Source organism: Aricia agestis, chromosome 12 (genome assembly GCF_905147365.1).
Source record: "Aricia agestis chromosome 12, ilAriAges1.1, whole genome shotgun sequence".
NCBI classification, from domain to species: domain Eukaryota; kingdom Metazoa; phylum Arthropoda; class Insecta; order Lepidoptera; family Lycaenidae; genus Aricia; species Aricia agestis.
The window spans coordinates 16,530,317-16,549,140 of NC_056417.1; the positions used below are offsets into that span (position 1 = coordinate 16,530,317).

An 18,824-nucleotide genomic window follows, 5' to 3' on the forward strand; every position below is an offset into this window, starting at 1 on the left:
AAAGAGTTTAAAATACAAAAAGTATAACGTCACACTATGGCGGATAGTGTTTTCAGCGGCATTTATAAGGCATATTTTTCAATCAACATTTTTATGGGTTTCTACTGTGTAAAATATTAAAATATTAGTTTTTTTGTGAAAATGAATGATTAAGAAGCGATTAGCATGAAGAAAAAAATTAGGTCAAGTAGCCTATTGCAGTTTATTTGTATTATATTTTATACGCTATGCGATATCATAACTGTACTGCACTGTTTTTTAGGTTAGGTAAGAAAATGTACAAAATGCCACATGCCCGGTCCATCTCCATTTGAGTTGATCAAAGCCGTAGTATGTCTGTTAGTTTTGTTTTATTTCAAATGTTATGTTACTAATTTTATCCTTTAATTTTACTCCATGGCTTTTTGACATTTTGATAATTTTTCTCTGTGTTTTTTTTAAAATATGTTACTACTTACTATACATAAATAAAATGAAACTACAATGATTTTAAGATTTTTTTATTTAATCCTAAGTCACTTCTCACTTTACTTCCTTAACCTGGAGACCTGAAACAACATGATTACAATTATTAGTACCATATTCTATCCTCAGAAGTTAGAGCTGGTACACAGTGCGCATTTTGAAGCGCGCGCATTTATGCGCGCGCTTGCGTGTGTACGCTTCAATAGAATCCGGAGTTCTCGAAACGTGCCTTAGCAAAACGCGCGCTTCAAAACGCCCAATGTGTACCGGGCCTAAGGGTGGGTTGCACCAACTTACTTTATCTGTAACTTTAACTATAGTGCAAAATTAAATCTTTGGTTACTACCCAATTTCACCAACCTCTGTTTGTTAAATCCTAACAAGGCATTACTTAACGGACCTTGAAAAATTAAACAGACTGTTAAAATACTTATGTCCCACAGTAAAAATTTAACAGCGGATTAGTAAATGGAATGTTAAGTGAACAACGAGTGAACAACTATCAATTCGTTCATTCTTGTTATAAGGCGACGAAATTGCAATGTACAAGATTAATACGACATGTTTGCTTTCTTCCATAGTAGTATAATAGTAGATAATGCGACCAAATTAAAATATCACTGATCGCATACATTTGTTACGCTATAATAGTTCTTAATTTACCAGGTTATAATTATTATCTGTCAAAGCTGAAAACATGAATCATAATACAAACTTTTATTTGCATATTTTATTGGTAATTTTGATACAAGTTAGTATATTTGCAATGTCAAGGAAAATCCGAAGGCTGAATTTTTGGCAAAGTGAAAATAAATAATTATTCATAACTATGAAAATAATTAATAATAAGGACGTAGCGGAAACATGGCGGAAAGACTCAAAAGTCAAAACAGATTCTTTTATTGATATTGCATATTATTGTCTTTGAAAGTTGTTTTTTTGACTCTTATAACAGCCTGTTAAATATTTAACGGACCTCCATAGCAGGAATTAAATTTAACACCGTGTTAGGTGATTTAACATGACATTAGGGCATGGTGGAACGCTTGATAGCTCTAACAGGCCATTAACTGATTTAACAAGCCATTATTTATTTAACATTGCTTGATGAAACTGGGTCTAAGGACGCCATATTTAACGATAACCATAACCGCTCATACTTATATCGAAATTGTTTCGTGAACTATGGCTCACAGTGTTGTTATAACAAATATTTTTCCTGACGATTTTTACAGATAATTCAATTTTTTATACTCTCAATCCCATTACCTGCAGTAGCTTTAATAAAAAAATAAACGTAACGGACATCTGTCAAATTCTGACTATAACCAAATGAGAAACAAAGGACCAAAACTGTAACTATAACTTGACCATAACCACGTATCTGGTGCAACCCACTCTTAGGGGGGTATTACATTATATTGGATCATTTCTATGATCATATATAGAATAGAATAGAATATGTTTATTTTTTTCAACACACAACATATACAGAATAGAAAATAAAAAGTAAAAAGGACTTAAGCTATGTACAATTACAATTGGACCTAGTTATGCAGAAAGCAGCCAAGTGGCACTTTTTCGAAAATCGACTTATTAATACAGCCATACTAAATTCGACATCCCGGATTTTTTGCAAAAACAGCCATTTCGATATCTCTTCTTACGGCGAAGATATGAACCGTCAAATGCAGCCATTTAACAAAAACATTTTGTAAAAAACAGTCATCATGGTGCAAAATGCAGCCTATTTTGAAGCAAACTGCCTTACCTATATTGCATAAGTCAGCCTGCTTTATGGCTGTTTTGTCCAAATTTAAAAATGTTAGGAGGTATCGAGGATGGAGTTTCGTAAAAAACAGCCAGTGTACGTTGGCTGTTTTCAGTAAATTGTTTATTTGTAACGAGTCCATACTTGGCTTTTTCTAACGTCATCCAGGCTGTTTTTATCAAATTTTAATCTTAATCAATATAATATACTATTTTATACGCCGTGCCGCCGTAACCACCCTACCCTGAAACACTTAAGATTGTTTTATGACATTTACGGTTATGCGAATAAGGACGATTTTTAAACTTGACTTAAACTTTTAATTTTAAAATTAACTTATTACGTCTCTGAGCGTGGTCGTATAACTTTTACTTGTTTGTTTACGTTTTACTTACTTCTACTTTAGTTGAGGAGGGGAAGAGGGGATTTTGGGAGTAGCTCGAGCGTGTCAGATTAAGCTTGCATAGGCTTCCGACATGTGTCTAGTAGGGTTGTTGAGGAAGTGATTATGAGGAAGAGGAGGAAGAGGAATTTTCACGCGCAAATTTAGAGGATGCGGATGAGGAAGAGGATATTTTTTGAGGAAGAGGATGCGGATGAGGAAGCGGAAGATGAAGCGGATGAGGAAGAGGATGATAGGAAATTATAAATACTAGCGGACCCAACCCAAAAGTCTTTGTTCTGTCTGTACATAACTAGGTACATATATTACACAAAAATTAATTAAAAGGGCATTTTCCAGTGGACCAAACTATGAATCTGAACCATTCTCACACACACAATAAAGAATCATCAAAATTGGTCCAGCAATTAAGGAGGATTTCAGTAACATATACAATGGCTTTATACAGCCGTAGTGAGACCGATTACCGCATATTATGGCTGCGTAGTGTGTCAAAAAAAGGCTGAACAAGTAAACTGTAGCAAAAATCTGAACAGCGTCCAGAGACTGGCATGCCTAATAATCACAGGTGCGCTTCCCTCGAGGCCCTGATCAACCTAACTCCATTTCCTCTGCTTTTTCAGATGGAGGCTAGAAAGGCCAGGGCCAGGACGGCGGGCAGGACAAATTAGGCCTCCACCCCATTTAGACATTCTCTTCGTGAATCACCCATCATGGACATGCAATCAGACGCCATGATCAAGGTGCATAGCTTTTCGAAGCAATATCAGGTTCTTATACCTGCCAGGGAGGACTAGAAAGGAAATATCCCAATTAATATTCGCCCTAGCGATATAGTTTGGTTCACGGATGGATCAAGGAAAGAACCGTGCGGGAGCCGGATTTTACGGGGGCAAGCCACCAAGAGGCAAACATGCCAGTTTGGGGGAGTTTGCGACCATGTTTCAGGCTGAGGTCTTCGCAATCATCGGTTGCTTACTAGAAAGCCTAAAGATGGCACTAGTTAACAAAAATATTTTTTATCTTCTCTGATAGTCAAGCTGCACTTAAAGCACTGACTGCTGCAGAAGTTTCATCGAAATTGGTTCTGGAATGCATTGAGACGTTGAACATGCTAGGGAGGGACAATACAGTAACGTCCCTGGCAACGAAACCGCAGACGAACTGGCTAGGCTTGGGGCCGAGAGTCTCATATATGGCCCAGAACCGGTCTGCGGAATATCTCCCAGTACTACAAAGCAAGTGCTCGAGGAATGGGTTCGCGAACTAAGCAGAAAGCAATGGGTTGAGTCCCAGGCCTTGAACACTCCAAGGCACTAATTGCTGGCTTTAACAAGAAACTGTCAAAAATAGTGCTCACCATGGGTAGGAATCAATTAAGAATCCTTACCAGAAGCCTAACTGGGCACTGCAAGCTCAATAAGCACCTTAACAGAATAGGTGTTAGTAGCTTAACGACTTGCAGATTCTGCGAGGAGGAGGATGAGACACCTATACACCTTCTCCTTGACTGTCCTGCTCTACTACAGAGCAGGAACAGGCACCTTGGTCGCTACGAATACTCATTCACAGAGGAAATTCGTGGCACCAACCATAACCACATCGTTCAATTTATGAGCAGCATTGGGTTGGGGACGGTACTCTAATGCGAAGGAGTCACAATAGATGACCTGCCTTCAGCAATAAAAAAAAACTTACACAACACACGCACACAAAAAAAAGATGAGTAAATAATACAATTCTCTGGCTCTGGTGTGTGCATTGCCATGATTGGATACGCGACGCGCATGCGCAGTGAAATTCCTCATAAATTCCTCTTAAATTTTGAGGAAGCGATAGCGGAAGAGGATTTTTTTTTATTTATGAGGATGCGGTGACGGTTGAGGAACCCAAAATATTGCGGAATTTCCTCATTATGAGGAAGCGGAAGAGGAATCCTCAGCAACCCTAGTGTCTAGTTATCATGGTATAGAAATCAGATTTCTCACGTGGTGGCTGGGTAAAAATTTTTTTTTTTAATATTGAAATGTGTTCGGATCTGTCAGATTAAGATAGGGGGTGTTTAGTATACCCCATATAAACTTCCATATAAAGCACTGACGATTCAAAGGTTGTTTAAGCCTGTAGGGACATTTTAAAATAAAAAAAAAATAAAGCTTCATATTTTCTTAACTAAGCTACGCAGATATTTTATTTTGCTCTAAACTTAATGATTTAGCCCTTGTTGTCTAAAATACCTATATTTATAATTTACCTAAATATGCAATTTTCTGATTATATTTTCTTTTTCAAAACTTTAAAATGGCTGCAGTTTCTGAACCCACCGCTTAAATAAAATAAAATCGGCTAAGTGCGAGTTGGACTCGCGCACGAAGGGTTCCGTACCACAATAAAAATAGGATGAAAATTGTGTTTTTTGTATGTGTGCCCCCTTGATTATTTCATTTATTCAAATATTATTATAAATTATTAAAGTACAAATAAAACTGAGATGATATATGATCATATCTGCATATTACATTATCATATTTCATTGATCCTATTTTACATCATATGTGGTTTCAATAGCCAATGGAGAGTGCTAACGCTGACAGGTTGACGTCAGGGTTACTAGATCTCAGAGAATTCGATTTGTCAAAAGACATCGTCATTTTTAATATGGCTTGTTTTTTGTTATTATATTATAAAAATAATTACATTACATTATTCGAAACATATTAACGAACAAGAAATTAAAAACTCTTTTTTATATTAAATAACTGGCAACACCTATTTCTATGACCGTATTGGATCCAATATCTCAGCAAATGTCAAAAATCTATGATCAAGGAAGAAATGAATCATATTATGTCTATATTACATTACCCAATATCATTGACTCAATGATCTCGGATCCAATATATATGATAATCTAATATCCCCCTTATTGTATGTATGGCCAGCCACACAAAAATAATTATTGCTTAGGCCAGCATTATTTATTTACAACTAGCTGTCCCGGTAAACTTCGTGTTACTTTAAATCCTTCCCTGGACTTGTGTGAATATTTAAGACTAAAATTAGCCCAATCCCTTTAGCCGTTTTCGAGTTTTAGCGTTACTAACACCAGGGGGGTGTACAAGTACATACGAGACTCCCCGACGTCGGGGCGATTCAATGGTTGCCGCGAACTGACTCGTGGCGCACGCGCGCGCCTCTCACGCATTGTCATATTTTAATTGGCAAAATTTATCAAAAAAAAAAATACTGCATTGCAGCCGATTGTTGGGACAATGAAAAAAAGGCAAATTATCTATCTACTGTCATGGTACCTAAATCTATGACAATAATAATGTCTATACTAATATTATAAATGCGAAAGTATCTGTCTGTCTGTCTCGCTTTCACGCCAAAACTACTGAATCGATTGCAATGAAATTTTGTACACAGTTATTCTAGAGTCTGAGAAAGGACATAGGCTACATTTTGATGTGGGAAAATATCTTATTTCCATGAAAATATCGATGAAAGTTAATTCGCATTGCGCGTGGCCAGCGCTCATCCCGGGGGTCCTGGGTTCGAGTCCCGCAGGCGGAACAAAAAGTTTTCAATGTTCCTGGGTCTTGGATGTGTATTAAAATAATATTTCAAAAATCTTAAATATATTTTATGTATAATATTATAAAAAATCCAGAAATATATCGATGCAATGAACATTTTAGTTCTAATACGATTCAACAGATGGCGTTTTATATTTTACTTCATTGTAACATAGAACTAATCATACTTATTAGTTATTATGTTTTTGTTTGTAGCTTTTAATACGTTAGAATATTATGTTTATTAATATAATCACTTGGTATAATAATAATCAATCTATCTTATCTTATAGAACTCCTACTGCATTTCTAGGAGTTCGAGTGTACCGTGTTGGCCTATATTCCATCCAGAAAATATATCAATGCAATCAACATTTTAATTCTAATATATGAAAACAGATGGCGTTTTATTTTTTACTTCATTATTGTAACAGAACTAATCATACCTACTTTATTATATATTATTGTTTTTATTCATAACTAGCTGTTGCCCGCGACTTCGTCCGCGTGGACTTTAGTTTATAGCGCGCGGTGTCAACAAAATTTGTGTCAAATTTAAAAACTTTTTAAAACCCTGGTAAGTGGTACCCCTCTTAGGGCCGCGGTACACCGGAATGGCAGCGCTGAAAGTGCTCGCCTCGCCGCTGCCATTCCGGTGTAGCGCGGCCCTTAATTAATCAAAATACCCAAAAACAGCTGTGCAGTGTGCACATAATCTATACTAATATTATAAATGCGAAAGTATCTCTGTCTGTCTGTCAGTCTCGCTTTCACGCCAAACGCCAAAACTACCGAACCGATTGTAATGAAATTTTGTATACAGATAGTCTAAAGCCTGAGAAAGGACATAGGCTACTTTTTTCCTGGAAAAAAGTGTTGTAAGGGTCGTACATTTGTTCAAAAAATTTATAATAGATGGCGCCGTGCGTCTTCTACATCGCGCTGACGCTTGCTCAAAAGTCTTTCTATAAGAGGTGGTATCATCTTACATTTAAGTCTCGATTTTTTTCGATTGTTATATCTATTCTACGGTATTAAATAACTCAGTACTTTATCTGTGCAGGCAGTGACGTAACCTTAAGACCAAATTTCACCAACGACTGTTAAAGTTAATGCTCGAATTAGAGAAGACAGGACATTTTAACAGGCTGTTAACACTAACAGACGTTGGTGGAATTGGGGCTAAACCTATTAATGATAAATAGTTTATGGGTAAAGTTGTGTAATTGGGGGGCTAAATAAGCTTTAAAATTTGGCATAAAATATAAAGTTTAATATAAAAAATGAAGTACTTATTGTGTGCACACTGCACAGCTGTATTGATTTAAGGGGTACCAGGGTTTTTTTTATGAAAGCTTTTGACACCAATTTTGTTGACATCGCGCGCTATAAACTGAAGTCCACGCGGACGAAGTCGCGGGCAACAGCTAGTTATTAAATATACACACAAATGTTTTACGGCCGTTCCCAATATTTGATCTATCTCTGGTTTTGCCCTACTAGAGATAGGAATAGCTCAGATTAGACATTAGAGACATATATTTTATGTCAATTGTGAGCTATTTCTATCTCTAGTAGGGCAAAACCAGAGATAGATCAAATATTGGGAACGGCCGTTATATTTAATTATAATAAATATGCTTATATGCTTATTTAAAATAGGTGGTAGGTGGTAGCTGCAAATACCTACATTATACATAATAATATAATCCATACCTAATTACCTAAATACATCAAAAGAAAATCAGGTGTCGTGTCTGTGTAAACTGATTTATATGTTCGGTATTCATTTACCTAACAGTTTCCATATGTATGTATACCTTGCGTGGTATTTATACTTATTTGATTTTGATAACCCTATTTTCGGAATATATTCAACATTACACACTAGGTGTGAAATAAAGTCGACCTTCTTTGTCCCCCCCTCCCTCGGGCTCACCTCGGAGGGGTCAGGACTTTTAGTATGTTTATCTCCTAACTACTCTAAACAAAGTACCAAAGTTAAAATTTCTGCTTTCGACTTTTCCAAGCAGACCCTCATTTTGGGCATTCGTTTACTAGGCTACATACATTCAAGACAACAGAAATTATTTTTAAAGTAAGTTTTATGAGCATCTTTTACAACCTATTGTTTAGCATGCTAAGATTTGGTAATATTTTATAAAATTATGTTATTGTGCACACACATTTTATTTAGCACTTGCAATGTCCACCACCATGGACTCATTGAGGATGACAAGCAAAGAAGCTATAAACATTAGGGTGGAGCGAAAATTTTTTTTTTTTTATATTCGTTTCGGCATACCTATACAAAGTTGCTGTTACTGTTCACAAATATACGTAAGTACAACATTTTACTTAGAAATTTAGAGGTTTGTCGTCACGTCATGAACTTTAGAGAAATTCGAAAAACTTTGTCTAAAACCACCAACTACTAATATTGCCAAATTAACGCTGAATTATATTATGTGCATTCCGTTACGCTCGTAACTGTTTAAACTTGAATATTGCTCAGATAGATGGGGAGATTGAGGCAGGAGAGATGATTTCATTGCACTTTTCAATCGTTGTCTGAACGCCATAAAGTGCGCGCTATTATTGTAATTCTGCTTGTGAGAAACAGTGATTTTAAGCACTACACACAAGAAAATAAACTCCTGTAAGTAATATTTTTAAATTCCTGTTCACTTATTATTGATAAAATACTATTTTCGATATAATTTATACCCAGTATTTCTCTTTATTACAGTCATAATATGTCGTCAAAACATGAAGAGAGACATGTTATCCCGTTTTTGGTTTATCGGAGAAGTTACCAGTTTCTCAACTACCAACTCATATTTGTTATAAAAATTACATAATTATTAATTAATATGAATCAAAGCTGGACAAAACAACAAAAGAGCCGACAGTTCATGATGTATCCCAAAGACTGGCTACGGAAATTTTACATATCTGGCGAAAAGCGTCGCTTCCCAAAAAAATAAGTATAATATTATTAACTTGATTAAGAACTGCAAGAAAAATAATGATAGACCGTGTAGATTTAAATGCGACAAAAATATGAAGAAAATAAAAATACAAGACAAAGAATGACTTCGTAAAAAAGAGAGAATGGATCCTACCCAGACGTCTTGTTCTCGTTCTTTGCATGATGACTTAACAACCGAAAGAACGCGTTCCAGCGATTGTAGCTTCTTCTTGTAGCTTCTACAAGCTAATCAATCGCCAAAATAAGTAGCTGCTCAGCCACCCAAGAAAGAGATTCAATTTTCCATCGTATGCGATCGTACCTGAGTCTCTGACAGAGCAGCTGCTATTATAGCTTTATCTGCTTCTTTATCTGTGTTAAAAGATGTCGATTGTTGGTATTATTATATCAAAGGATTCTAGTGCTGTCATTGATCGTTAAAAATGCGATGAGAAATAATGAAAAACAGATCAGCACACACGATGCAGATAGCAAATATAAAAATATGCACAGAATTTATTTTGATGGCAGAAAAGGTGGCTGTGATGGTACAGTTGTAAATATAATTTTCAAAGGAGATGTTATCCGTTTTATGGAAGAAGTAATTAACAAACTATTAAAGTAGTTTTTTGTTTGAAATGCCTAATTGTGAAATAAAAAAACAATTTAACACCAAACAATCTCCTTTTTTCTGGTGATCATTCCTGGACAATATTATCAAAAATATTTAAATTTTCTCGATAAAAACATTGATACCACTAATCAGAGCCTGTAGTTAAGACCTTTTCATCAAAATGTATAGAATTGACATAAGACGAGTCGAACGTCAACATCATATTCGCGAATTTTTAAGTCAATTCCATACATTTTCATCGGCGATTCTATAGAAAAGCGATAAAGAAAAGGTCTTGGATAACGCATCAGGCTTTTATTTAACGTATTACAATATAGTTTTTTTTACAAGGAACAGCAAATATAGAAAAATACTATTTGTCAAAACTAAACCAATGTTTTCAAAAAATTAGTATTTTTCGAATTTTCAATTGGGTTGGGGCACCTCATGACATCAATACAAGTAAACTATATTTTGTATGCAGAATTTACTCATCAAAGAGCAACTTTCTATTGCTATGTCATTAAAGAAAAATTTAAAAAAAATTCTTCATACATTATCGCTCCAGCCTAATAAACATATTGATGTCAACACTACAACCTCATTTACTTTGAAGTAAGAACATGTATCCCAGAAACTATAATTATTGCTTCCCTACAAAGACAGGAAGCAACTTTTCAAATGAGTAAAAAATTGTTTTACATTATTATATGGTTATACTAAATCAGGGGTCACCTATTACTTTCGCTTGCGGCCCATTTAAAAAAATTAAATGGCCTTTTTGATCCACACATTTAAAAAAAATCGGCCAAGTGTGAGTCGAACTCGCCCATGAAGGGTTCGGCACCGTTATAGAGAGAAAGTAGGATAAATGTGTTTTTTGTAAACTTAATTATTCATTTTATTTTAATTTAATTATCAATTATTAAATTACAAATATAATTAAGGATGTTTTAAAAATTTCTAGTTTTTAGTATTTGTTGATACAGCAGCAACAGAAATACACAATCTGTGAAAATTTCAGAAGTCTAGCTATAGCAGTTCTTGAGATACAGCTAGGGTCCCATTTTTACCCTTTGGGTAACCCTAAAAATATATTTATGAAACATAGCTATTAATGGAACTCAGTAGAACTCTTTTTTTGACGTCTAGTCAGCACTTATCGGCACATTGATGACAATTTAATCTCATAGAAAGATGCTGGTGTAAGTGTATACGAACACATATATTTACACACAGCTTGGGGCTTCATAAATGAATGCTGGTCCTGAATTATATTGATAACACTTTCTCACCTGGAGGTAAACTTTGTTTTAGCTTTTCAGCCTTTTCCTTGTCTGTGATGACGAGGGTATAAAGGAACCGCGAGCAGCGCACCTTGAACTTCACATTCTCTGGGTTCTTCTTTATCTTAACAGCTGAAACACAATACACATATAATATTGTCACTTATCTTACAGGTGCTAATAATATAAATAAGTATTAAAACAAGTTACAATTAATAATATTGAGTAAGCACAATATAACTTACATTTGGCATCTTTCCTGCGCGCTTTCAGCAGGAAGTCTTTGATATCCTTAATTTCTCTAGGCTGAAAAAGACAAGAAAAATGTTTTAGAATTAAAAAGACTTCGGAAATAAAAAGGCCATACTTAACCTATACGTATACTAAAATATTAATTTATGTTTCCGAGCTAATCATAACAGAGCCCATGATATAAAATAACTTTAAGGTTCTTAACGGTATAAGCAAGGCATAGTACATGCACATTAAGAAATAAGTTACAATTGATTAAAAACATACCATGATGAAGCCGCTTTTGCTTATTGGCTGACCGCTGAAAAAATAAATACGGGTTGATCAAAATATAATCACACTAATGATTTATATACTTTACGCAAATAAAGTTCACCAAAATTCACACTGTAAATTTCTAAATTATCGAGATTTATATGGATTTTTATTTAATAAATAATAGGGAAACATCTTCACCTACCTGTCAAAGTCAGAAAAAGAACCTTCATTGTCTTCTATGTGAAATGTCACATGTCATAACATGTCAAATTCAAAAGACGTCAAGGGTCAACTGTCAAGTCTATGTTGTCTATGGTAATCAAAAACAATTAGGGTTCCGTACCCAAAGGGTAAAAACGGGATCCGGCTATTACTAAGACTTCAATGTCTGTCTGTCTGTCTGTCTGTCTCCAGGCTGTATCTCAAGAACGGCTGTAGCTAGATTTCTGAAATTTTCACAGATTGTGTATTTCTGTTGCCGATTTAACAACAAATACTAAAAACGAAATAAATTAAATATTAAAAATTAAATATTTCCCATACCACATTTTTTTGCTATTTTTTGCTCGATATCAATAATGGCAATAGGTAGGCACTTGAAATGTTCACAAAATATAATCTGTCAAATAAAGTGGCAAATTCGTAGTGTCATCCCTTTCAAATCAATCTAAAGAAAAAAGGGATGACACTACGATGTTGCCACTTTTTAATTTCTTCACTTTCTTGACGGACTATACTCAGTTGTTTGATTATGTTTAACTAGCTGTTGCCCGCGACTTCGTCCGCGTGGACTTCAGTTTATAGCGCGCGGTGTCAATAAAATTGGTGTCAAAAGCTTTTTAAAACCCTGGTACCCCTTAAATCAAAATACCCAAAACAGCCGTGTAGTATGCACATAATGTTTTTTTTTTAAATTAAACTTTTTTATACCTAAAGCTTATTTAGCGTTACACAACTTAGCTGCATAATGCATTACACAACTTTAGCTTTGCCCAATACCCATAAACAATTTAGTATTTATTATTGGTAGACTGTTGTTTCTCATATCTATGTTGGTACGTGAGTTTATTAATAATATGTATAGAAATACATACATACAACCACCTCTTATAGAAATATATATGAGCAAGCGATAGCGCGATCTAGGCGACTCTTGGCGCCATCTGTTTTGAGTTTTTGGAACTAAGTTAATTTAACAAAATTTACGCATTTTCACCCCCTTATAACCCCTTTTTCCAGTTAAAAAGTAACCTATGTCCTTTCTCAGGCTTTAGACTATCTGTGAACAAAATTTCATTACAATCGGTTCAGTAGTTTTGGCGCTGTTGTTTTTGAATTTGATATCTAAGTTGGTAGGTGAGTTATTAGTTAATAACGTGAATAACATTCGAAACAATCGAAAAACTTAGTTCAACATGGTACCACCTCTTATAGAAATACGCATGAGCAAGCAATAGCGCGATCTAGGGGACTCTTGGCGCCATCTGTTTTGAGTTTTTGGAACTAAGTTAATTTGACCAAATTTACGCATTTTCACCCACTTACAACCCCTTTTTCCAGTTAAAAAGTAGCCTATGTCCTTTCTCAGGCTTTAGACTATCTGTGTACAAAATTTTATTACTATCGGTTAAGTAGTTTTGGCGTGAAAGCGAGACAGACAGACAGACAGTCAGAGATACTTTCGCATTTATAATATTAGTATAGATTATAATTAGTAATAATATTTAAATAAAATAAATAACACACATTTTTTTACCAATTTTTGCTCTATAATGGTACGGAACCCATCGTGCGCGAGTCCCACTCAAATAGGTATTTTTTTTATTCGCTAGCAAAAAGCAGCCCACAACTCACCGGCGGCGCTGGGAGTGTGTCTTGTATCTTGCCATTCTTGCAAGACAAAGATAAACTTATTTTATCTTATTATGTGATAGACAAGGAACTAAAGCGCTTATTCCACTTATCCTAGCTAGGAAGTGTTAGCTAGGATCCTAAAAAATTTAGTCAAGTGGATTAACATTTAGAAAGCTAGGATCCTAGCTAGGATCATAGCTTTCTAAATTTGATTGTCCTTGCTAGGATCCTAAATCGGAAAAAATGTGGCTCCCGAATGACTAAATCAGTGTTGCCAGATGGTTTCAACCTTTTATCTGTAGTAGGAACTGCTAAATCTGTATCAAAGTCAATTTATATTATGTTACTAGATGTCCCGCGCGGCTTCGCCCGCGTAAATTAGAAATTTTACAGAATCCGTAGGTACATTTTCCCATAAAAAATATTTCCCCCGTTTTTCCCACATTTTCCTGAGTTTCTTCTGTCGTATTAGTCTTAAAGTAATAATATAATATAACCTTCTCGATAAATGATGAGTCTTACTCGATAAATGATCTATCTAACACTGAGATAAGTTTTTAAATCGGACCTGTAGTTTCTGAGATTGACGCGTTCAAGCAAACATACTCTTCAGGTTTATAATATTAGGTAGATATAGATTTTTTTTAATTATCGCTTGACAAACTCGAGTCTCGATCTAAAAGACTATGAAATGGTATAATATGGTAGTGATGATGATGAAGAATGTAATTTGCATAGTAGCATATGCTTTCTGTTCTTAAAACAACGCCGAAACTCCCAAACTTGTATCTATAAAGAATCAGGAATTCTCTCAGCACCTTCCGAACCACGGTATACCAGGTATATCTCGGTGCAAAATCTTACTTGTTGGTAGCATATGCTTAGAATACTTCTCACGAAACCGAAGTCACCATATGTTTCCCTATAAGTTTTGAGGAGTTCCCTCGATTACTTATGGATCCTTCATCAGATCACCACTTTTCTGAATATAATACCAAATTGGGATGATACCCTATATACCAAAAGAAAAATTTTGAAAATCGGTTAACAAACGGCGGAGTAATCGTTGAATATAAGAAAACGAACATAACACCTCCCCCATTTTGAAAGTCGGTTAAAATTGTAGCCTATGTGTTATTTATTTAATATTTTAATCAGCACATGAATTGAATAACAAAATTTTTTTCAAATTAATCGTAGCACCATCTGTCAGGACAAACTAAAATTGAAATAGAATAATATTGAATGCGATGATAGCGCCGTCCGCCGGATCTAATGTAAAACATTCCAAAATCAACAACTCCTTATAAATAAGAAATTAATTGAAAAAAACATTTTCCAGTAGACCAAACTGTAAATCTAAACCATTCTCGAATCTCCACGAACACACACAAAAAATTTCATCAAAATTGGTCCAGTCGTTTAGGAGGAGTTCAGTCACATACACACGCACACAAGAAATATATATATTAAGATAAGATCTGGAATCCATTCGTAGGTAATTTCTTAAGTCTGCTGGTTCCAAGTAGTTCAGAAAGCTCATAATTCATAATTTTACGTGGAGCAAAAATTATTTCAACCATCTTTTTCGCCTTTCATTTATTTTTATTTTCATTGAGCCAACAGCTAAGCCTATGAGAAGACCAATTTTTTGTTGCTTTGATAGAACTGGAGCCATTAAGAAGACGTCTGACCAAAATGACAACTGATTTAGTCACTAAATTAGCACAAGTGGAATAAGAAGCGATCTAATTAGTCTCCTATGTAGGATCTTAGCTAGGAATTCTAAATAAGACAAGTGGAGTAAGCGCTAAAGCTGCGTGAGTAAAAGGGCCCATTCACTGATTGGTTCACACTCGGTGTTCTCGGCCGGAAACACCGAGTGTGAACCAATCAGTGAGGCCCATTCAATGCAGGACTGCCATGCAGTCCTGCCGTGGCCCGTGAATGGGCCCTTTATCGTACAAACATCACTGGGTTGCTAGATTAATTTACTTGGTGCGTTGAGCGCATGCGCCGCGAATAAAAATAATCAAATGAATAATATAAAAGCAAAACCATACTGACCTAACTATAAAGAATGCAAAAATATAAAAATTAATCAGTTTTGGTATAGATGAGATGCTAAGATGCAATTTTTTTTGCAAAATTAAAAAAAATATTTATTAAAAAACTATATAATAGGCGACCTAACAAAAAATTATTGTAGACCTATACAGACCTAACGATATAGAATGCAAAAATATAAAAAATAATCAGTTTCGGTTTAGATGAGATGCTAAGATGCATTTTTTTTTTACAAAATTTTAAAAATTATTCATTAAAAAACTATAGGGGACCTAACGAAAATTATGGTGGACCTATACGGACCTAACGTAGACCTATCGATTAAGGTCATTTTGATTTCAAAAATTCTTCGATGGGGTGCTAATTTGCTAAATTTGTGCAGGTCACGTATTCGTACCTTTGTCGGTTTTTGACGCACATCAAAAGAGTCAAATAGGCAAGTACAGTCACAGATTAATAAGAGCATAGACTTATTTATATACTGTCGGGTAAAAGTGACTCCATTATGTCAATCGCAATAGCGCCAAAATACTACTGTCATAAACTTCACGGAAGACAATTCGCACAGCTCATATAACTGACAAGTCCAAGCCACCTAACTTGAAGAGTCTCTTATTTACAATTTACTTACGGTCTATTGTCCTTGCACCTACTACTCACTGCAATCCAATTTTCCTGTCATTCGCACGCACTACTCACTGCAATTCGAGCTTCCTGTCACTGCAATCCGAGGGTCCTGTCACTTGCACTCACTAGTCACTACTCACTTGGGTCCTGTCCTACTTGTCCACCGCACTCACTATCCACTTCACTTCTTCACTGTCCACTACATAATAATGACACTACATATATTTATATATATATATATACAGGGTGTAACAAAAACAAGTGATAATACTTTAGGGTGTGTACGTGTTCCTTGTAGAGAGTTCACTGTGAAAGTAGCAGCGCTGAAAGACCAAAATTTTTTTTCACTTTTGTATGGGGAAACTCGTGACGCTCGGGCCCTTGCCCATACAAAAGTGAAAAAAAATGTTCGTCTTTCAGAGCTGCTACTTTCACAGTGAACTCTCTACAAGGAACATGTACACACCCTAAAGTATTATCACTAGTTTTTGTTACACACTGTATATATATATATATATATATATATATATATATATATATATATATATATATATATATATATATATATATAAATATATATGCATTTATTTAATGAAATTGAATATAGGTCAAGTAGCCTATTATCTATGTCACATTTTTAAAAACAATTAAAACTAAATAATATTAACTCTCCTTGCCTCTTTTTCGGCAAACTGATTAATTAAATCATTTCAATAGCTGATGATGACTTTAGTTTTTCTAAAGTTTTCTGCCTCTATGGACAATAGTGGCAGGTCTGACAGGCGTTTCTGTCCCTGGATAGAAGTTCTTGAACGCACGCTTTACTCGGGAAAAAAGAAATTGCTTTTTTTTACTTTTCTCATTTCTGAAATTTAAAAAATTTGGGAAGTTTTTGTTAATTTTTGCTAACGCAAATTGGGGGCCCCCGTAGGTCGAGAGCCCCGTATAATTGATACGGCTGATATGGCGGTAGCTACGTTCCTGAAATAGCCTTTCAAATCTGCGCAGTGCGCTGCGCTCAGCTCACAGAATACAAATTACTCACGGAGGCCCAGCTGCGCCAGTTTAGAAACGTCAAAAACGTCAAAGGGACCGTGCAGAAACTATAGAGGGCGTCGTAATTCGACAGCAGCGACACGATGCGAGTAAAAGAAGTAACTTTTGAGTGACTTTGGTTTCGCATTCTCTTTGACCCCGGCTAGTTTATAAGTGTTTTTTATATGTTTTAGACTATAAAATGATTAATACTTACACTCCCAAGTTGCCACATGCGGCCGCGAGAACAACAACAGATTTCCAAGAATCCGCGATCGAAGGATTAAAGTAAAAGACTAGATGACGCCCGCAACTCAGTTGCGCCAAAAATAATTTATCGCGTGAGAACCGTACATTTTCCCGGAATAAAAAGTATCCTTTGTCCTTTCCCGGGGCTCAAAGTAAATCCATACCAAATTTCAGCAAAATTGGTTCAGCGGTTTGGGCGTGATGTGCTAATTACAGACGTCTACACTTTCGCATTTATAATATTGAGTATGGATGAGTTTCTAACCGTAAACAAAGAACGAAAGCGTGAATAAATATGTTTAAAGCTTATCTAGTTATCTAAGAAAACATCTGAAAAAGTAATTAGTAGCATCCATAAGCATAGAAAGTAAAAACTTGATAAATATTGCAATAATTATGTATAATAATTACTGAAAATGCTTGTGGATTAATAAAATAAAACAAGTTCACTAAAATAAATGCTTTTATTTCATCAACCTTCTGTGATTCGCTCGATACCATCTTTACAACTTTTGTCTGTCACTATTTTTAACTAGTGTACTTACCTCATCAGTGCAAACACTATATAAGTATTCTTTAAATAACATACAAAGACTGCACTATTATTAGTTTCCCTACTTGAAGAATCATCCTTTTGAGAACCAACACTTTGACAAGATGGTTCAAGATAAACACTATTACGGAGTACTATTATATTATATTCTGTGCCTCAGTGTTGAATTCCTGACAGGACTTCTCCAAATTATCCTTACTTTTGATGCAACTTGTTGCATTCTAGTTGATGTCTTTGAAATTCTTTTTAAAAGAGTTTTTTTATTTTCTTCTTCAGGAAAAATTGTAGGTAGGTATATTATATGCCGGATGTACAGGATTTTCCGATCTGAAAATGAATTTACGGTTATAATCTACAAAATTCAGTGTTTTTACGAGTCTACACATAACATTCATGGAACTTTTTAAGTACTTACGTATGTTTTACCAGCTTTTATCCATTTCTTTCGTTTTTCAATAAGCCATGGCATGTGAATACTTTTGGCAGGAAAATAGTAAAATTTTAGAGCACTTTGACAAGATGGTTCAAGTTCAATACTATCCTCAGTGTTGAATTCCTGGCAGGACTTCTCCAAATTATCCTTACTTTTGATGCAAATTTATGCCAATTAAATGAGCGGTGCTTATGTATGTACCTATATCAATTTAGATGGAAGCCAGTTTGGATGTTTACTGAAAGAAGTAACGGTTATAGGTTAGGTTCATATTGTGTTCATCAAAAATGAATTTACGGTTATAATCTACAAAATTCAGTGTTTTTACGAGTCTACACATAAAATTAATGGAACTTTTTAAGAACTTACGTCGTATGTTTTACCGGCTTTTATCAATTTCTTTCGTTTT

General features: G+C 35.0%; 1 protein-coding gene across 1 annotated transcript; it reads right to left on the minus strand.

Moving 5' to 3' along the window:
• Positions 1-484: 484 nt before the first annotated feature.
• Positions 485-11,767, minus strand: LOC121732405 (60S ribosomal protein L38). Its single transcript, XM_042122273.1, has 4 exons — positions 11,607-11,767; positions 11,333-11,393; positions 11,097-11,219; positions 485-548 (listed from the first exon to the last, which is right to left on the minus strand). Exons 1-4 carry the CDS (start codon positions 11,607-11,609, stop codon positions 523-525), a joined length of 213 nt encoding a protein of 70 aa, XP_041978207.1. The 5' UTR covers positions 11,610-11,767; the 3' UTR covers positions 485-522.
• Between the last annotated feature and the right edge of the window lie 7,057 nt (positions 11,768-18,824).

Coding starts and splice junctions, on each gene's coding strand:
- LOC121732405 (XM_042122273.1), bottom strand. Junction 11,220..11,332: donor GCGCAGGAAAGATGCCAAAT/GTAAGTTATATT, acceptor ATTGTGTTTCAG/CTGTTAAGATAAAGAAGAAC. Junction 549..11,096: donor AAAACAAAGTTTACCTCCAG/GTGAGAAAGTGT, acceptor ATGTTGTTTCAG/GTCTCCAGGTTAAGGAAGTA.